We start from the raw sequence: 22,161 nt of genomic DNA on the forward strand, positions 1-22,161 counted from the left end.
ACGGTAAACTTGTTTGAATCAGCAAAACGTGTACGTGGCCATGTTTGATGCCTTCTACCCGAAGGGGGGGGGGGTGGTAGTTTACGCGAAATAGTAACGTTGGGAAAACCAAGGGAAAACAATAAATGTTCCTATATTTTATTGTACGACAAATGTAAGACAGCAAGTTGTCTTGGGACAGTCGTAAATGTGTCGTACAAAATTCAGCTGCCTTGTGAGTCGTGACGGAAAGGTTTCCATGGATCCTCGTCTTTGGTTCTTCTTCTCTTAGCTTGGCTGAAAATCCTACCACAGAAATAAATCGTGAAAGATAATTACGTGACTGCACCATAATTGCTGGTGGTTAAAGTATGTTTTGTTCTGTTAAGCCCCCGTCACACATTCAGGACCTTCTCACGACTTTGCTCCCGACCACTCCCCGACCAAGGTCGGCGCAGGGTTGGGGGTAGCTAGGAATCCACCCTATTCTAACTCCAGTTTGCTCCTCTGATCACATCTAAGAAGAAGATGTCTTTCTTGAGTTTCAATTGTCAACATTAGTAGTCGGCTGGCGTAAGCGACTTTTAAGGACTAATATGATAGGCAACCTCGCCGAGCAATTCCCAACCACAGACGACCTTACTTACGACTATCTCCAAACTATGATCTCGAGAAGGTCGGGGGCCATGATAGGCTATGTGTGACAGGGGCTTCTAATCCCGTACATCATCGTTCTCCATGCTGTACACATACGTGTGTAGACAATGAAAGATCGTCTTTGTGACAAGAGGACGAACATTTATGATCGGTCATCTACTTGGCATGCTGAACCCTTATCTTGTCATGTATTGACGTAAATTGTGCGCATTTCTTGAAATCAGAATGTGAAGAATCCATACTGATGAACACTTGCTACGTCCACAGGTTATTAATAGAGATCAATGACGTATTAGATCTTAATCAATATTCTCTTCCGTGTCCTTTCGAACGATGGCCTAGATCGATGACAGGGGTTTATCACCGAATATTCAGGATTTAAAGATTTCCTTTGGCCCAGACATGATGGGTCACAGGGAGTGTTTGATAGTCTGGTATAAACGAGATTGCTGTATTAGATAGAGACCTTTTCTTTTCAAATCTGTATACTGTAAATTTACTTATTTTAGGGAGCGAGGTTTTCGCGGTGTTTTAAGTTCGCGGTCAAAACGATTCCATAGTACATTAGTAATATATAATACGTTGGGTACGCATATTTGCGGTGTCATGGATTCGCGGTGGAAATTAACGGCCACCGCGAAAATAAAACCACCGGGAATATTTCAAGAATTACAGTAATCTGGGTTGTGTCCATCTGTTGTCATGGTACCTTACATAATAACATTTTATTAAGTTCTTTCATCTAAGTATCTCTAAGTCAGTTCTTTTATTCAGAAGAGCAAAGCCTTAGAAACTAAATTGCTTCACCGTGAATATAGATGGAGATAGCGTTTTACTTTTACAATACATAAAAGCCTTTCCGAGGATAAGGAGTCAATACACGTGATCGTTTCCAATGGAAATGCTACAGACAATATCTGAATGAATATATCTAATGTTTTCGGTTGTGATTTATTATAAGCAGGTGGTCTAGCACTTCCATTTTGAAAGAATTTAGTTCCATGTTAGATCTGAAACAAGGCATACAACAATACAAAGCCCTAGTCTCTACAACCTTCTTAGGTGCTCCAAAAGAATGACAATCTGTCAAATAGGAAGGCGGATTTATCAGAGGAATGAGCCGTCCATAATGTTTACTTGTTGGCGCTAAGCAACTTATATCCGGCTCATTCCTCCGCTATATCATTCTCCCTATTTGGCCAATTTTGACTGTTTTTCAGCCACCCAGAAGACTGGTAGAGACTAGGAGTTTGGAATGTTATTTGTCGTGTTGTTTTCGTATTGGTATGCAACTGCGTTCTTAAAAAAGTATTGTTATGCCGCCTACTTATAATTAACAGTTAAGCAAAGCAATTAACTTAAATAAGATGTTTGTGAAGCATTTCCATGGGTTATATGTCAATGTTGAAGGCCCCGAGATATAAACAAAACACACCTGAATATGTGTCAAGCATGGTTAAGACAAGAACTGCTAATAAGCAAAACATTAGATAACTTTTTTAAAAGTCTGTGAAGCATTTCCGTATGGGTAATGCGTCAAAGTTTAAAGATAGCCCCGAGATGCAAACAAAACACGTCTGGAATAGTATCAAACATAGTCTAGGCAAGACCTGTTTACAAGTTCGGAGCCTTCACCTTTGACCTCACGCATGCGCAGTGAACCGAAAGCCGGCTTATTGCACATGTGAGGAAAATAGTTCCCTCTATTTTCGTGGAAAGGCTCTCATCGAAATGAACTCTGGACATTTTGTAGGCATGGTCTTTACAAGAACTATTTACAATTTCGGAGTCTTCACCTTTGACCTCACGCATGCGCACTGAACCAAAAACCGGCTTATTGCACATGTGAGAAAAATGACCCCTTCTATATTTTTGGAAAAAATGCTTTCATCTGGATAATGTTCTTGCGTTCCTTCGTCTCAGGTGCGGTTGTCTGCCCATACGTCAGGTCCAATCACCGCACACTAACCGTCTCTCATAACCGCAGCGTTGCAGAAAATTAAATCGGCCGACGGTCTAGATTGCATCGCAGCCTGCTCGGCACCTGCGGCCTTTCAAGATCCGTCCAACATTTCACGCGGGGGCGTCCCGTTTACAGCGTTAGATGAAGGCAATTTTCAGAAGCTCCAGAAAATTCAGACAGCAGTTCATATACATGTACAACAACTGTATTGATCAACTGTTTGACGTTGCTGCCGTCCTTTTGCGGATGATATTCGACACCGCAATCACACACAATCACTCAAATGCTATCGTCAAATCATCTAGCAGTTTTTCATCAAATAACACGGACAGATATGCGCGCATTTGATGTGCGGAAGAAGCATGTTTTTCAATCACAGGGACCCCAGAGTGGGAGTATAGAGCCGTAACTACCATGGGGGCGTTAAGAATACAGGAGACGCATAACTCCCGGGCACTCCATCGCTTGTAATTCAACTCCGTAATAATCGTCAGAAGCGGTGTTCGCTTTATGGATTTCTGGGACTGTCATATATGAATCTCTCTCTCTTCCTCTGGCTGTCCTGTTATGATAGTTATTCAGCACCATGGACAGGGGTGATTTCCAGTGTAATCGTTCACCAACACACATACAGGATTGATTACTGTAGCTTATTAAGTGCCAGTGTCTCTCTTTCTGATTGTCATATTGTTACCCCTGTGTTAGAGTAAATTTCGCCCAGCACTAAGGAGAGGTATCATTGTCAGTATAGTCTTGTACACCACATATTGGAAGGATCAACATGGGTTATTCAGTATCAGTATTTCTCTCTGTGGTTTTCCCATTGTTTAACCAGTATTACTGTGAATTTCATTGAGTATCAAGGACAGAAGTTATTTCAGTTTAGCTTTCACACTACATACAAGGCGAATCAATGTTGGTTATTCAATACCAGTGTCTCTCTCTCTGGTTACTATTGTTCAACCAGTGTTAGTGTGAATTTCATTCAGCACCAAGGACAGGTATCATTGTCGGCGTGGCCTAGTACATCACAGAAATGACTGGTTGATATAGGTTACTAGATACCAGTGTTTCTTTTTGTAGTTGTCCTGTTGTCACACCATCATTAGTGTCTCTCTCTCTCTCTCTCTCTCTCTCTCTCTCTCTCTCTCTGTCTCTCTCTCTCTCTCTCTCTCTCTATCTCTCTCTCTCTCTCTCTCTCTCTCTCTCTCTCTGGTTCTCCTATTGGCACGGTGGCGTCACTGTGAATTGTATTCAGTACCAAGGACAGTTATATACTTGTACACCACATAAAGGACTGATCAATGTAGGTTACTAAGTATTTGTCTCTCTCTGTCGGGTTATCTGATTGACACAGCAGCTTTATTGTGAAAGTTGTTCAGCACCAAGGACAGGGATTATTCCACACCACTTGCAGGGCTGATCGATGACGATGTAGGTTATTCGGCATCAGTGTCTCTCTATTTGGTTCTAGCATTGTTTCACCAGTAATTCTGTGAAGGTTATTCAGCACCAAGGAAAGCTATCATTTTCACTGTGGCCTTCCTCACATGACTGATTAATGTATGTTATTCAGTACAAAGTATCTCTCTGTTTCTTCCGATGCGATAGCTATTCAGCACCATGAAGAGGAATTAGATATCTTAAGGTATATGTCTGCAAAGCAACAACGTCAACGGTGAAAGCAAAATCTCATTGTCAGAGGTACTGAAAACGTCTTATTGTTTTACATTTGTATGTGTGTCTTCATAGTGTTCACATTGAGCGGCAATAGGATACATGTGTGTGTGTGTGTGTGCATGGTTATATGTGTGTGTGTGTGTGTGTGTGTGTGTGTGTGTGTGTGTGTGTGTGTGTGTGTGTGTGCATGTCTGTGTGTGTGTATGTCTGTACGTGTCTGTGCGTTTGTGTACGTGCGTCTTCATCCGTTACCATATCGAGTGACGATAGAATAATAAAACTGTCCATGAGACGTAATTCAGAATAACACAAAACAGCACGTACCACTTATGATGCATAAGATAAAACGGGTGCTTAAAACGCGAGTCAGGGATTAGACTGGTTCACATGGCTTAGCGTAATGTATTTTGAATGGGTTGACGGATGTTAAGATTGACCCGACTTAATATGTCATTAACATAGGAATACTGCTGCTATAAAGGCAAAGCAAAACGACAACACATTTAGTAATATCAACCTGAAAGAATATTGTTGATTTATAACACATTTTCTGAATTCACAATTTGCGTACGATATGGCACCGAAAACCAACGCTGAGGTATAGTAGTCATTGTGAGTGAGCATTGATTTATTAGTAGGCACGCTCGCCAGAGAGGCTCGGCACGACTCATAATCATAATGTTTAAGGTCACACCACGCCCAGCTAGAGTGCGGAATATCAAGTCTTTCATCATGCACTCTACGTTGATAACAGGTCTCCCTAGCTCCAATACACATTGTGCTAAGTGAGACCTTTAACAGTCGCTCGAACGGGTCAGATATTTTGCCGCGGAGGAACATTGCTGCTTTGAACAGCAGCGCAAATATCGTCTGCGGTTGCCACCGGTAACGGACGTGACGCAACCGAGGTATATATCCGCACCGGTGCAGACCGGCATTCTGTAGAGCCTCGCCTGAGAGGGAAACATCTCGATGCAAGCCACCATGTAACCAACACGTTTAAAGAACCTCTCTTCTCAAGGAACTAAATTTCCAGGTGCGAAGAATTCTTTCAGAATTTTAAGATGGCTGCCGATCGGGGGCGGTGATGGATTGTAAGAAAAAGCGGCAGCCAAGATGATGAAGCTTCGGGTCGTGTTCTTCCTCATCTTGAGCGGCTCCGTCCTGTTCGTGTACAAGCTGGTGGCGCACATCAACGTGGCCAAGGAGAAGTTCCGCGGGGTCCGCTCCGGGTACACGGGCGCTCGCAGCCCGAGGATGTTCATGATACAAGCCGGTCTGAGGTACGTGCTCGTTCTTCCATATCATTCAGCACAGTCTCAAGCGCTCCTGATACAATACAGCTAGCGGCACAGCAGATGGTTTCAGAATGCTAAACCTAAACAAAACGTCTGCTATACAAGACTGGCATAAATTGCCACGATAAACATGGGCATTACGGCAGGCTTTTGGGCTGCCATTGACTTTTGCTTTTGGCTGTGTTAATTATACTACAAGAAGCATAGCTTCTTCACACGCCTTGTATTGGATTATCATTTGCTGTTTTCTGACTGTATATCGGTTTTCTGATTAAGCTGAGTTTCTGACAGCCTTCCAGCTAAGCGCCTATTCCTTATATGAACTTTGAAATACATTTTAACCCCCTGTTTATTTCAAGTCGCCAAATGTGTGCAGGCTTTAGGCTGAGCGACTGTCAGATGCCCTACAACCAGACTACTGGAAAATAGCATTTGATACGCTAACCTGGTCACTAGTCTCCACGGGGCGGCTCAGGGGTTCTTTACTGGGCCCAGTCCGCTAAGCATAGCCCTGTTTCTGTCAGCCTAGGTTTTGAGTTATCGCCGTGTGTGCTATCCTGCCTGTGCGGGTTGACAACACTCCCAGCACCGTAGAGATACCGGGGAGCTCCCGATGGTATGGTAACCAGGCTAATGATATTTAGAAATTGGGGCCTGCTACGAGACTAGATGAACAAAGCTTCACCCCAATACACCCTGAATATAAAACACTAACACTACATCTACAGTCGAGGTCGTAGCGATTGATTTTTACCCATTTAAAGCGGGTATTGGTCAGCCATCCGTGGTTTACAGCACACCGATACGTAAAAGCACCATCTGCGGTCTAGTATAGGTTTTACACTCTAAAGGTTTCGTTCATATAACACGCCATTTCAAATCCATGCATGCCCTAAACTTTGATAATATTAACGTTATTTACCATGGATAGGCAAAGAACGCCGTCCCCGAGGTTGCCTCAGAAGTCGGGTGCAATTTGTTTCAGCCGCATGTAAAAAGAAAATCACCCATTGCCTTCCCTCCCTCATGAGCACTGTTCTAGGCATGCACCTGTTGCCGAGGAGGATTGAGATCATATGAAAACGATAATCAAACATTTGTATTTTTCGAGAACTAAAGTAGAATGGAACTCGTATCCATCAAATACTGTGGGAGCATCCTCATTAGATGGCTTTAAAGAACGGTTGCAGTCAGATGTGCAAAGACTAGGAGTGACAGGCCGTTCAGTGTAACATAACCAGCTGCTACCGAGCCGCGTGCCTGCGAAGCTGGCGTGTCACGCCGCAGAGCGATTGAACCGGCTCTACAGATACCGATTAACAAGTTGCGGCCCAATTTGTGTAATTGAACAGAGTTGGTTTAATCACCAAGTAGATGTGAGGAACCAGCTCATTCCCAGCGTTTCACGCCTGATTCTGCATCATTAAATACTATTTAGTAGTATTGGATTTAATTCAAAAACTCGCCTCCTCTAAAAATGGGTGCTGAGTACTGACGAGTACGAAAGACGGAAACGAAAGTTGCAAAAACATGCGAAAAACACCAAGAATGAGCCGGATCCTTACATCTGCTTGGAGATAAGCTTAGGATTGAATAAGCGGCTACACAGTTTGAACTGTGCACGCGCAAGAGTCAAAAAAGGTCCCTAACTTGTGAACAGTTGTTGTCCAGGCCATGCTTGGTATGAATATGATAATATTTTATTTATGTCTATAAAATCGGCCCTCAACTTTGATATATTACCCAAAGATGCATTTTGCTGCGCATGCGCAATTCAAACGGTGAACCTGCTTATTGTATTGCCAATCGGCCTAGAAAATGACGTGTCGTGACTAGACTATGCTTCTTGTGCTTTGTCTAGCTTCGAAGTGCGCCAATGGATAGAGTTCTGTTCGGAACCTGTAGAGAAGAAAAATTAGCCTTGATTAGAGGACCAATTTCTTGAGTGGGCAGGGTAGGGTAAGGATTGCATAATATCGTAATACCAATCGGCCTAGGAAATGTAAGTGTGGTTATGATGTCTTCATTGCATTAGAGCTCTGCCTCCAAAATCATATTCGCAGGGTTTAGTTACTTTTTAGATTACACAGACACTCGATTCTGTGTAATACCGATTACGTCTAGGGTGTGAATTGCCGTCCGGCTGCAAATCTTTTGTAATGGTGTATGTCTCACTTTATACTGAGACTGATTTTAAACAACGTCCCGCTGAAACATAACCCTCCGCAGTGTTACTCAAGTCTTACTTGCTTTACTCAACCCACGCTTTTTATCTCAGCCAATCACACGGGGAAATTTAAATCCAACCGTCAGACAGACACACCGCCAGTCAAAGGACCAGACAGGCAGACATACAAACAGACATACAGACAGGCAGACAGACAGACAAACAGACATACAGACAGGCAGACGGATAGACAGATAGTCAGTCAGACAGACAGACAGACAGACAGACAGACAGACAGACAGACACAAAATAATACTGCATTCCCCTAGGGCAAAGAAGTGATAGCTATTAAAGAACCGACTGAAGCATCTGTTTTCAATTCCGAAATGGTAACATACCTTTTGGGATCCAAGACGGTTCCTTCAGGATTTTACAAACATTTTTCAAATTTAATTTAAGTTTACACTAGTATTCGTTTCATTCACACGTAACATATCAAAACGTATTTCTACTCGTCTGGTAATATCTCTACCTGTATGCCCTTAGTGTAATGATACGGTTGTCATCAGCGAAGAGGCATGTTGAATAAGAATCATTGAAACGTACTATAATATCTTAATGTAGTCAGGTAGACATTCTGCTTGTGTAGGGGTGTTTGCCTGTTCCCATCCTACTAATCATAGGCCTCTTTCTGACACCGACAACGTAAAAATTACCCGGCATGAGCTAAGTGGGTATGGGCGGGTGGACAACACTCCAAGCCCCGTAGAGATACCGGGGCGTTCCCTTATACAGGCTTTAATTTATGGGCTCTTTTGGAGGCTTACGTTGCGTTGCGGCACCAGACAATTGAGCCCTACAGCAGGAAGAGAATCTAACAAAGTCAAAGAAAACTCAAAGTTTATAATTACCGACATTCGGGCTGTGGGAGTCTGTGATGGGTTGTAAGACCATCTAAGATCCGCCACATTTGGCCAAGGCTTACCTAACGTTACATATTGGCAGCAACGGTTGAAAATAGACTAGACGGTTTGCGTATCGCTCTACATGAGCTTTTAAGGAGAAATCTTGGAGTTTCTCGGTATTTGTTTGTAATGCATTCCCCACCTCGTGGTGTAGCACACCAGGTTTGTACTGAAGAGTGCAAGCTGCATATCCACTCGGACAGATTTATGTGATCCACTCACACCGATATTAACCCTTGCTCTCAGTGCGTTTGGTTCCTAACATGCTCGAGGTGTGGCTCTCCTCAAACACGGGATTTGTTGTCAACAGCCTAAACCTTTGATCGAGCTCGAGCGTTTCCCAAGGCTTTGCCAAGTACATGAGCTTATAAGGCGAAACCTTGCCGTTGTTCCGGGTGTTTGTTGTCAGCTGGTGTCTGTGATAGTGTACACCTTTGATCTAGCGTTCGCTTGGAACTTAGCTAGTGCTACGTTCATGTTTACATGTGTCACCACTCGTGATTCTCTAAGTCTAACATGCCGTCGGCGATATGCCAATCACATTGACAACGTGATTTGAATATTCATCGGTACACGGATATCACAGAGAGCTGCCAGTGTCAGTTTCTACGGCTTGAACATTTTTCTACGGGCTTGATGTTTCAAATATCACCTTAAACGAACCTACGCTCTCTATGATGTTTCAAATATCACCTTAAACGAACCTACGCTTTCTATGATGTTTCAAATATCACCTAAAACGATCCTACGCTTTTCTTGATGTTTGAAATATCACCTTAAACGAGCCTACACGGTGACGTCCGTGAAATGGACTCTAGAGAGATCCGTTACCATTTCAAAGACGTGCGTCTTGCAGGCGTAAATGTTATGACGAAGAAGATGAGATCTTGCTGGGACGCGCCATGATCGTTTATCCGAAACACGTTCCCTCCCCGGACGGACGTGTTTCTACCTCAGATGACTTGAAGCAGGTCAAGGTTGCGTGTGCACGTGTAGGCGTGGGGATGCGTACCGAAACGTGATGTCAGGTGTAGGTACGTATACAGGCACAGAGTTACAGAGGCCGGGTTTAGGTACAGGCCTGAACAATTTAGCAAAGTAACATGTGGTCTTCAATGATGACAAATGATCAATAAACTGTAACAAATGTAATGGTTACCAAAAAAACACATTTTTGGATAAACAGTGAAGTACAGTTAAAAAATACGAGAAGATTTAAATATTTTATAGAGTTGTGAGATCTTTAAACTATTATTGATATTGGATCAGCAGCGAACCAAATCGAAGTTCGTTTAACTTATTCGGCACCTTAATCTTATAGATCTAGATACACCGGTGCGATAGAACATATTGCACGGCAAATCATTCTATCTATTTTGCAAATTCTGCAAATTTTGCTTTTTTCTTCGGCAAAAGAAATGTGCAAATCGGCAGCGTCCATTTTCGTGTAGTACCACAGAGAATAATAGAAGTAGCAACTGTGCAAATTGACAGCTAACCGAATGATCGCTACATGCGATACACCCAGATACACCCCTGCTGTAAAACATACTGCGCAGAATGCACAGGACTTACAACCCGTAATGTACATACCTTATGCACACTGACAGGTTACTGGAGTGGCCATGCATTTTCATAAGCCCGCCTGAGAATAAATCTCAGGAAATGGAAGAACGAATTTGTTTTCGTTGAGTTTGAGGGTGTAATGTAATACATAAAGATAAGCATGCTTGAATTTCTAGTCATATATCTTTACTGTATAATGGAAACAACAAAGCCTTAAATCCGTAGAAACCGTGATTAAGGCTTTTATGACGGCCTACCCAAGCCTTTTAGGAAGGCGTGTGATTTATCACTGTGTGAGAGTTTATTTCATTGTTATTCTCTGTTCACGGTGACGAATTGGAGCGGTAAAATCTAGCCTCCACCAGGCCTTCCTACGGTCGTATGGATCGTAGAATTCGGCAGAAAAGGGAATAATTAGCCAGTACAGTCAGTCCACGGTGAAGATCACATTTCACCCTGGCAAATATTCTCCCTATAGGCGGCGTTGTTAGTCTGGTAGAGACTAGGTAAAATCACTCAAGAGGGCCTGCATGGGGGCCGGGGTCGTGGTTAGTAACGCCAATAGCGGCAGGGCTCGAAATTCGTTTTTGTGAATAGATGCACTGTTGCACCTAACCTAAATATTCAGGTGCACAGAAAGACTTTCGGGTGCAAAACATGAAATAAAGTAGAATATCAGTAAAACATCACTTGAATCTTTAATTCTATTCTATAGCTCACTTCTAAATGGTAAACAAGTAGTACATTAAACAAAGTGCAACAAAGGTTTTATTACTTTTTCTGATACTCAAATGAGATTCTATAGCCTACAGAAATCAGTTGCACCCACAGTCAAGAACTACATGTCGGTGTACAGCTCCAATATTGAGTGCACATGCACCCAGTATTTTGAGCCCCGTTAACAGTGAATTCAGAAAGGCTGTCAGCGCGAGAAAATACGAGAACAGGAAGTCAACTCGCTGCTGTATCTTAAGATGCATTAAACGTCTTAAACGTAAAAGACAGAATACCAAAGAAGTCCACATTTTCTCCGGTTGATCGTCCACAAGAAAGGGTGTTGAAAATGCGCAACTTGCAATTGGCCTTGAACGGAACGATCCCATGCTAGCCCTGGGCCCGCCCACTAAGTCTTAACGGAGAGATGCCAAATAAAAACATAAAATGCAGCTGAAGCAGCTTTCCCATTTGTCGAGCCGCTAATTGTCATGATATCATTGGTTGGACTGCTTATAATGATGGACAGGATCGGCCTATATTGCTACAGTCCACCTTCCCCCTCTTACTGTAATCGATTTGAAGAAATCAATGGACGTCATGTGCATGGAATAGATCTTTTTACTCCGTGTCGCCATGAATAGTTATGTGTGCGTCTCTGCCAGACAATATGGATCATCATTACAGTTAGAGAGATGCATTTCCTGAACTGACGCGTCAATCCGAAAGCGACTGATGACACAGATTTGGTTTATCGTTGATTAGGCCACCGCAAATAAACTCTATGGATGACACACGCGCGCGCATTGATTTTCGCCTGATTTTGACAAAAACAAAACACATACAAGTTATTTCGTTGTAGAAGTGACGTTTCTAGTGTAGTGGCCTTGAGTCAAGGAGGTTTTAACCAGATAAAACCTCCTTGCTTAAGTGTGGTTGTAAAAGTGACACTAGTGTGATGGCTTTGAAAGTGGTTGCAGAAGTGACGCTAGTGTGGTAGCCGTGAGTGTAATTGCAGAAGTGACACTAGTGAGGTCACATTAAGTGTAGTTGTAGTGATACTAGACTAAAACACTAGTATTTAGTTCTGCGCTTCTTAAGTACAGGAATAAAAGCCTCGTTGGCCATGATACGTCGTCTCAATTCTTTATGCAACATTTATGGTCTCTATTTTGAAAAATTAGGCTCTTATATTTTTGTGTGCTCATTTTGTTTCATTTTCGCGCTCTTGCATTGGATTTTGAATCAGCAGGGAATGCCTTCCATAAGATTTAGTTCCTGTGGACTTGCTATGCATGACTGCGCATGCGTGCATGAACCCACACAACTGCAACTTGACAAATCTAGCTGACAAGGAACCTTAAGCACCCAGCCGTCGTTAGTCTTAATTAGGAAGCCGAACAAAATGCTTTTTTTGTTACCACATGTTTCTTGCTAACGGAGAAGAATTGGAGAGGCAAATTCTTGGAAGGTTTCCTAGCGAGCTCGCCGGAGCGAGTGAAATAGTTGATACAATTGTCTGTGAAACTGATAACATCAATTGTTTAGAAATATATTCAGCACACTTTGACAACGTTATTAGTTGCATGATATTGGTAGTCAGACATTGAAGGTATCGTTGCTTTTCATGTCGAGTATAGCTACACTTGTCGTCTGTGCCCACACTATTGAAACTTGACTAATCTAGCTGACAAGGAACCATACTTTAGTCATTTTATTCACATTTCTTCATTGAGTACGGATGGAACCAAAAGCAATTGAAAGAAAAATCAAAAAAGAAAAAGACCAAACTATATGTATGTTAAATACAAATGTAAAAAACATAAAATTTCATGATTCATTTCATCCGTTTTTCATAACTGTTAACAAAGAATTCAGCTATTTTATTACTCGAAAACGGAAAAAAGGCTGTCTCAGCTGGTCCTTGTCGGCGTTTTTTCCTGTCCTGTCCTGTCACAGCCTGCTTAAAAACTCTATAGCATCCACATCGTATATGCTGGGCCCTCTTGGAAATCAACTTTTATGAGTCGAAGGGGCAACCTAGCTGTATTGAGATGAAACAAATGAATAAATAAATCGTATGACCAACTACGAAGAACGTGAACGCGTCGTTAAACAGATTAAAGCCCAGAACGATTTTCTCCACGCATCTTTATGATTGATATTGACGTAAATGCGAAGACGTTTTTGCAGTTAATCTGCCCGAGACATGATTTACGTTATATCGCAAACACTTCAAACGATAATCTATTTTGGCGATCGAACGTTGGAGGGAATCTGTGAGGCCAATCATCGATTAATGCTAAAGGTCATACTTAATTGGAATCCCGAGTTTAAATTGCTTATGACACCGATGATAACATTTCCCTATAACGTTCTACCATAATAATAAGTGTTATTAATGAACATACACGTTTATAGTTATCGTGATTACATACAGTTGAAAGATATCATAATTCTAACTTTCTTTTCTTATCAAAAGAACGTTTTCTAGGTTTCGAGTTATTAACCTATGATTGATGTGTTCAAACACTCCTATATCCCTCGAACTATCGTAGAGTGGAACTCGTTGTAGCCCAGTGCAGTAGGGACATCCACACTAGATAGCTGTAAACAACGCGTGCAGCTAGATGTACAACGGTTAGTTGTAACAGGTACAGGTCGTTCAATATAATATAATCAGCTGCTGTCGCGCCGCCTGCTTGCGAAGCTGGTGTGTTATATGTGTTATACCGAAATGCATTTATATCTACATTGTACTATACGGATGCAGATACAGATAAAAACATATGGTGCTTTTGAAATTATGTATGTATTTTGTCATTGTATTCTACTCTTGTTTTATATCTATGTTCTCGAGTAGAAGGCATTAGATAAGCATTTGTGCTTTTGCCTCATACTCGTTAAAGATATGTGTATAAATTTAAAAAAAAACATATGGTGCTTTTAAGTCTAGTAATTTATGAAAAACAATCGAAGGGAATATAGGCGGCAATTGAGAACGTTCGTTACCTGGAGGCACCGTCTGGGAATCTAAATGAGTATCCACAGATTGCAGTGATTGACAGTCCAGGGGTTTGGCGAAGCCTCGTGGCTCACGGCGGCCACGCTAATGAGAGAGCCGGGATTACATCTCCGGCCCGTTTGTTAGAATGGAGACCTGACCAATCCCCGATATCGCCAACTGTCCCATCAGCTGAATATCACTCTCACTTGTAGAGGCCTTTATGAGGCAAAAAAGGGTATTACCATAAACGTGTATGCTTCACAGAAGACTTTTTTTTTCTTCTCCTTATTGGTTTTCCAAAGTGAATTACAAATTCAAATACTAATATGGACATACATGGGGCACAACAAAAACCAAATAAAAATCGGGACAATGTGTATAGGTACAGTACACATACACTTACAGAAAATCATAGCCCCCCTTAAATATTGATTTGCTTGCTTATGTCGAGACTGGACGGTCTCGAGTCGTAAATATTGTAAATATTGATTTACAGGAGACTATTTCGTAACTTATCTGTGATAACAAAATTTATGGTTACAATGCGCACTGATTTGCGTGAGCGATAGCTCCTACAAACGAAACTATGTGTTCAGCATCTTGATAACATGACGTTATCACGTAAGATCATCATCAAAATCGCCACGTCACATATAAACTGTATCTGCAATGTCATTGTCCTTATCATATTCCATCTATGAATGTTTTTGCAATATGTTGCACAGGATTAATGTTATTATTTAAACAATTACCGAATTATTTAAACAAGTTACCACGAAATGCCCCTACTTTTACACATTAACGGATGAACAAAAAGCTACCTTTCTCTTGAAATCACAGAACCCACAAATTCTAGAAAAAGGGGGACTTTTCGTCTTCCACTGCTTCCGAAAAAAAAGTCAAACCCAGCTAGTTTAGATATAGCCAACAATTGTATTTAGTACCAGTAGCCTATTGTTACAACAAAGTCAGACACAGTTTACTGACGCATGTATGTTTTCCCTATGTTTTTACCATGTATTTGCAATTAGCCCACGGGCATGAACTTGCAATAAACTTCTTATCAATGTTCCCCCAGATATGATATAGTTATTGAGCAAACAGAGATTAGAAGTATATTCAACGGCAGAAGACATTAATTTTCATGGGTATCATTTTTTTAAATTTTCTTTTTGCCACAGTGTATGGAGGTAATGTTGTGCGTGAGATGTTAACGACACCACTAGACACATGAAATAAAGACATACACAATAAAGAAAGACGATAGTTGTATTTCTTATACCTAGCAGCACTTTATCAGAGATTGATGTGCTTTATTGTGGCTTGCTGGTTGATGATAATTTCTTCTCTTCTCCACAAGTTCCGAATAGAACTCCATTTCTTGTCTACTCCACACCACTAGACACATGAAATAAAGACATACACTTCAATACAATAAAGAAAGACGACAATTGTATTTCCTATACCTAGCAGCACTTTATTAATAATAATAACTTTATTGCAAGTTCATGCCCGAAGGCTAATTGCAGACAAACAAGTACATGGGAATACATGGGAATCAAAAATAGGTATCTAGGCTACTGTCATTATTAGAGATTGGTGTGCTTTACTGTGGCTTGCTGGTTGATGATATTCTCTTCTTGTGCCGACAGGAGCACTACTTTTGAATCAGAGATGATTACCCCCGGCTTAGCACTAGCGCGGTGGTCCATACACACAGCTCTGTTAAATGGACGACTAAGCCAAACAGAAGATCCATTTTAGCACCATGCCAGCGCGCTTCAAGAACGTGCATCAGGCGTAAGAGCAGAGACGAAGATTTACCGCTAGATCTTAACAAGCTTGAGCGTGTTCGGCCGACGATTTTGTACATGCAAGGGAACGTGCTTTGTCATATCTTAGCAGACTTTTTTGATTCAAGCAATATTCTAACAACAAGTTATGCATAATGAGTACAAATTATCTTATCTTATATATATATACGTTTCGTAAATTGGCAAGGAACAACACGGTGAATCACGAAATAGTGTCGACAATTTTAATGCAGAGATGATCTGGTTTTACCCTAGCCTGCCTAATTTACGCTTCTAGAAGCCCTTACACTAGTCATATGGGGAGGGGCTTCATAGAGCCCTGGAAAGGGGGTGCGTATGTTTCACATGTAGCTTTTGTTTAATGCCAGACTACGATTCAACATTCTGTGACCTTTTCCCATCGTTGCTTCACTCGGCAGATTTCTAATTTGACATTATGAATACCTAGGCAACCCACACAATAAACGAGACGTGGCCTTACATTTTTTTCTTTACTATCGGGCCATGAAGCCAATAAGTCGATGAGGCATCATTTGCATATGTGCATATGAAAGCCGGATTTATAAATCTTATCAGAACTCAACACATTTATTATCATTGAAAAGATTAGGGGTGACCCACTGTGTTTGGCTTTAAAGCGTACAGTGCCGAAGCCGCATTTAATCATCAGCTATCGAAAAAAGCATTACGCTTCGTCTCAAGCGTTTCGCTTCTAGTTCGATCTCATACCTTACCTTACGGCGCGGTCAACATTACACGGGCACGCTAGGCAACATAGATAATACCACGTAGTTTTATGTAAAAAAATGTGATACAAATAAATGAAATTAATATAAAATTCCACTCAAAGCTATTAACATAAACAGACTATCAAATAGACTTAGTGTTTACTGCAAAATGAATATTGCGTTGCGTATGCAGAGAAATGTACACTGTTGTCAGATTGAAAGACTGTTAGGGAATCGGTATTTTAAACAATGTTAGCAAAAATTTAGGCTGCAAAACAGTTGCTCTCTGAAAATCCCTCTATAGTGTGTCAGGCCAGGGCTTGTTGATTATTAGTACGTCGATTTTATATTAATTCTAGATAGTGATTGAAGAGATCCCTGTACTGTTATGCAGTTCTCTAATCTATCACTTAATTAGCGAGGCTCCTCGATAAACGTCGTACGCGTCTGCACGAGGGGGTGGAGGGTGGTGGGTATCAGAGGATGAGCTCTGTCAGTGAATCGTGATTGGCATTTGCGGACTCCCGTGGCACGGTTATGATTACTGCTCTGACATTTCAATCACAACACTCCCTATCTGCAAATTGCTTCTGATTTTTCTCTCGATGCCCCATTTCCCTTCTGCACGGGTATTAACCGTGACATTGGAAGGACTCCTGAAGGAGAGACCCCCAAGGACTAAACCGTTTCTGCACTAAATAATCATAACAGTACATTACTGTACAGTACATTACCGTACTGTGTATAGTTGCTGAATGATGGCGTGTCATTTCCTGTGCAGTTAATTTTTGTTAATTGCATTTGGCATAGTATTTGAAGGTGAAGCACATCCCTCTCCTTCTACCACATTTTATCTCCTGTACTTTATGTCATGCACAATATACACCCTTCTGCGTCACAATGAATACATAGTTACGGTATATACCTTAGAATACATGCATACGTTGGAAATATCATAATACAATGTACATACATACGGTGCGTACATCACAATGCATGCATACAATGTAGTACAAACCTTTCTATACACTACTGGATTCTAATATAAAGACAAAAACGTATGGTTCAGTGCAATCTTATGCACTGAGGTACACCTTATCTGCTTGCACTTGAATGGTTTCTTAAGGTCGGCACATCACTAGACACTACAAATGTAGGTATCAACGTTTTCTGTACACAACCAACAATTAACTGCAATGCACGTAACTGTTTATGGTTGTGTACAAAGAACCTTCATGGCCAATTCCTGGTATTCCAACGTTTGTTCACGCAACTTCAAACACTCTTTTACACAACTTCTACTGACCTCTGGGCTTGTAGCCTCTTTTCAACTAACTACAGTACTGTCTGAAGATTTCTGTGAAGTCAGCAGTCACGACCTGCCCGCCCCGAATTCAAAAGGACTAAGGGGTCGTGTTATCTTTTCCCGTGACTAGGCCGTTAAGCAATTACTGCTTCTGCCGTCTGATTGCAATACTCCATTGAGACGCCGCTAATACCAGTAATTTTCAAGGTCTGAAGAGACAGTCATTAGATTTGCTGTATCAGAAGATAAGTACATGGATGGTTAGGTTCTATCTAACTACACACTTAGTCTCATTACCTTCACAAGCGAGATGCGTTTTGGAAGAGTTGCAACGTATTATTTTCCATTTATGCTATTGAGGAAGACTTGGCAGCGCTCGTGTAATCTATATGGGAATTAGCGAGAGGCATGGCTGGTAGTATGCTCTATGGGATGAATGTTCTCAGCACGACAGTCGGTGTAGTCTAAGGATCGTAGACTAAATCAAGGGTGATTATGAAAGTAAAAAGCAAATCCTCAATTGAGAGTCAATACATTGAATAAATGTAGAGGCCGTAGTGCAGTGGGTTGTTATCCACTGTGTCTTGGGTATGGTGGGGCCCAGCCCTCTTCCTACCACCTTCACCCCCCAACCAAATTAAGTTACATGTCGGAACATCACGTAATAAAAAATAAATCAAGCAGCTAGATAAATTCACTAAAGAATCAGGCGCTATCCGAATGTCTAACCTTCATCGGCGAAGTAATGTACACAATCATACCTACGTTCAATATGGAAAGTCGTGTCATATTTTGTGCTTGAGAAAAGTGTATTTTCAGTAAAAACTACATGTATTAATTGTACTTTTTTTCACCTGTAGGTCGCAGTTTGCTCTAGGCTTCATGGACCCGCCCCTCCCTCCAGTGAGCACGATCAGTGTCCCCACGGTCAGCACTACCCTGGATTGGACAGTCAACCAGACGGCCTTGAACCAACACAGGTTTGTGCTTTATAGGCATACTCCGCCGCCATTTTGAAACCTGCTCTCGCGAGAGCACAATCTAGCGGGAACGTGCGTGAGTTGGGCGTGGCTTCGGGGTCGGTCTATTGCTTCTCGATTATACAAAACAAAAAAAACGCTGTGAACGAGTAGAGAACGATTTGCGTTAAGGATATAGCTAAAATCTCATGGATATCAGACCAGGTTGCTACACTTCTCGAACCAAGGAATGTCCTTGGTACTGAATTACTGATGGCTGTTACCTGATAGTGCATCCAGCTATTACTTATCAATAGCTGTAACGTTGTTATCTCTTCAAGTCTGTGTCTTTCTAGTGATAAGATGGCATGAAAAGGAAAACAGAACGAAGTAGAGTTGTGTTCTTCGTTAAGAATTGAAGCACTTTTCCAGAAATACTGCACTGTGCAAATATAAATGGTCGTCTACTGAACTTATGCATCTTTAATCTATTAAATTCTAACATGTTTATTTTTTTTCGTTTTTATATAACTGTCTCTTGGATCATATATTCTAATGTTATATCTATTTGCAAAAATTGGTTGACAATGATTTATCGAAATTCTTTTTCCATCCGTATCTAGAGCGGATATCGAACAATTCGTCGACGCCGAACGGAACATATCCCTGGTGAGGTCAGAGGTCAGAGTAGGTCAGGTCATGCACTTTGACTACTCTGAGCAGAAGTACGTCTTCCCCATCAGTGCCAGTCTCTACTCTCTCATACCTGAGGTGAGCAAAGACGGTCTACTACTGCCCTCTTTCAGATATTGTGAGAACTGCACCACTGATGATAGTACAAAGCCCATGATGCTTTTGTAAGTGCAATGTATGTGGCTTCGCCACGGCTAACGTTTTGAGTCAAGTACACTGGGTTAACCTTATACTTCTCGATAAATGTGTTGGGGTTTTTACGTGCAGATGTTTGATGCCTTAAGCTCCTCCATACATGGGACCACCGGCTTTACGTCCCCATCCGAAAGTTGTTGTTAGTAAACAAAAGACCCAACATTTCGCAATAAATCACTGGACTGAAATACACGTCACAACTTTTTTCCAGTTCCTTGACACCTTTGTTTCTTTGTAGGTATCGCCATTTCAAAACAAACATTACAACACATGCGCAGTAGTGGGGAGCGGGGGTATCCTTAGCAACAGCTACTGTGGGAACGAGATCGACCGAGCAGACTTCGTTTTCCGCTGCAACTTCGCGCCAATCGACAAATACAAGTCTCACGTCGGCTCCAAGACAAACTTCACCACCTTTAACCCGAGCGTCTTGGAAAAATACTTCAGCAACCTTCAGACTATCTACGATCGGTCGAGGTTTTTGAACGAGCTGAGGAGGTTGAGGGGCGCTGTGCTATGGATTCCAGCCTTTTCTTTCCACGGGTCCAACATGGTCACGAGAACTTTGACCGACTTTTTCCTGGAGCACGAGAGGCAGTTCAACCCCAAACTCAACTTAGCCTGGCCGGGGAACGTCATGAAATATTTCAGCGAGTATGACAATCATAATTTATTCTAAATGTAGACCTTATTATTTGGTTTACCATACTCTGTGTGTTTAGTTTTGTTCACCCTTCTTGACGACGTAGATTTCATAATGAAGGTAACTTTTCTTCCAAACTTTTATTTTATTTTCACGCTCGCATCAGTTTTTGGGGTCCCCGGTGGATGTCATCCATATAATCAAATCAACATGGCCTAAGAGATGTTGGACTAATACTTAATGTTGGAGGGGGTTGTGACCAGTTGCAATTTCTGGTGTGTTCGTTTGTTTGTTCCGTTGTGTGCCCGCAGTTTTGTGAATATGCATGGCAGCATGCCAGAATGTAAGACAGTAATGGTGAAATAGAATACTAGGAGAATTGTAAGTAAGAGGTTTGGCCTTAGTCCAATGTTGTCATCTTTCTTTCCAGCTTCTGGAAAACCAAAGGGTTGTCCCCGAAGAGACTGAGTACGGGGATGATCGTGTACACGCTGGCCACCATGTTCTGCGAGGAGGTCCGACTGTACGGCTTCTGGCCGTACTCTGTCGCGCCGGACCACACGCCGCTGTCATATCACTACTACGACAAAAAAGGTGAGACTATGACAAACACTTAATTTTCAAAACTTTCGTACCAGACATCGAAGTCCACTTCTTTCGTAGACTACACCTTTTTTAAAGGGAAACGAAGTCTACTTCAGAAGTGTACCCTGTCGCACCCAACCACACATCACTGTTATATCACTACTACGACAAAAAAGGTGAAACTACGACAAGCTTTACACTTATTTGGGGAAACTTTCGAAGTATACATCGTAGTCTACTTCTCTCGTAGACTACAGCTTTTTTAAAAGGGAAACGAAGTAAAGTCTACTTCAGAAGTGTACTCTGTCGTACCCGACCACACGCCGCTGTCATATCACTACTAACAAAAAAGGTATGGATCTTAGTGACATTGTGGTTTGAGTTGCCCCGTGCCCTGAACACCAATTTCCTCACTTGCATCAGTTGGGTGTCAGTATCCTGCTTTAGTCACGAATATCCTCTCGGGATGAATTTTTGTAGGAGAGCTACAATTCGAGCACTTTAAAGATCTCACCACACTTGTCGAAAAGAATAGGCGTCCTTCCCGATGTGAGTGGACCAAACCTATCAGCCCAGTCTTACACAGCTTGCACATACACCTGTGTTACTGGCTACGGGAATAAATAAACGAACTCAACTTTGATAGGACAAATGACAGTTATTCAAGCAATTAGATACAGTTTTGAAACTGTCAGACGTTTCAGACAGCATCCGCTATCTTTCACCACTGACTAAAGGGACTGGAGTAACCAGGTTCTATACCAAAACTCTGAACTTTAAAAGGTTAATTTCAGGTCCACTTTTGTAGATTGACTGAAGTAGTTTTCCACCTTCTTAATCCGTCCACTTTCTTCGTTGTCTAAGGAACTACCTTCACCATGAAGTGGAAACAGGCCCACCAGCTCCCGGAAGAGTTCAACCTTCTCCAACATCTCCACAAGCAGGGAGTTCTCAAACTCACAGTGTCGCCATGCTCTTCCTGACGTCATGCATGACGTCACGGGCAGGATCAGGGTTTACAACATGCTGCAAGGGTGTAGGTGGGACGGGTCGTTCTGTGTGATATATCCAGGCGTACATGTATGTATTACGCCAAAGGGGTGGTTATAAAATACAGACATAGAAGCTTAATCTCCAAGCAGATATGCCAGTGGCAAGGCAGTATCCATGGGCCAAAGAGTTGTAATTGGATATTGTCTCGGCCCAAAGATACTTCCTTGCCATTCGTTTATCAGCTTAGAG

At 41.8% G+C, this 22,161-nt stretch overlaps 2 protein-coding genes across 2 annotated transcripts in view; one reads left to right on the top strand and one right to left on the bottom strand.

Moving 5' to 3' along the window:
• The window catches only part of LOC136425234 (ras-related protein Rab-8A-like), a 63,337-nt gene that overhangs the window by 27,868 nt on the left and 13,308 nt on the right, over nucleotides 1-22,161 (bottom strand). The gene's annotated exons all lie outside the window — the stretch shown is intronic.
• On the top strand, nucleotides 5,003-21,973 carry LOC136425727 (alpha-N-acetylneuraminate alpha-2,8-sialyltransferase ST8SIA3-like). Its single transcript, XM_066414663.1, has 6 exons — nucleotides 5,003-5,562; nucleotides 18,705-18,824; nucleotides 19,427-19,574; nucleotides 19,930-20,345; nucleotides 20,765-20,928; nucleotides 21,784-21,973. Exons 1-6 carry the CDS (start codon nucleotides 5,396-5,398, stop codon nucleotides 21,900-21,902), a joined length of 1,134 nt encoding a protein of 377 aa, XP_066270760.1. The 5' UTR covers nucleotides 5,003-5,395; the 3' UTR covers nucleotides 21,903-21,973.

The sequence above is a fragment of the Branchiostoma lanceolatum genome, chromosome 19 (assembly GCF_035083965.1).
Source record: "Branchiostoma lanceolatum isolate klBraLanc5 chromosome 19, klBraLanc5.hap2, whole genome shotgun sequence".
NCBI lineage: Eukaryota > Metazoa > Chordata > Leptocardii > Amphioxiformes > Branchiostomatidae > Branchiostoma > Branchiostoma lanceolatum.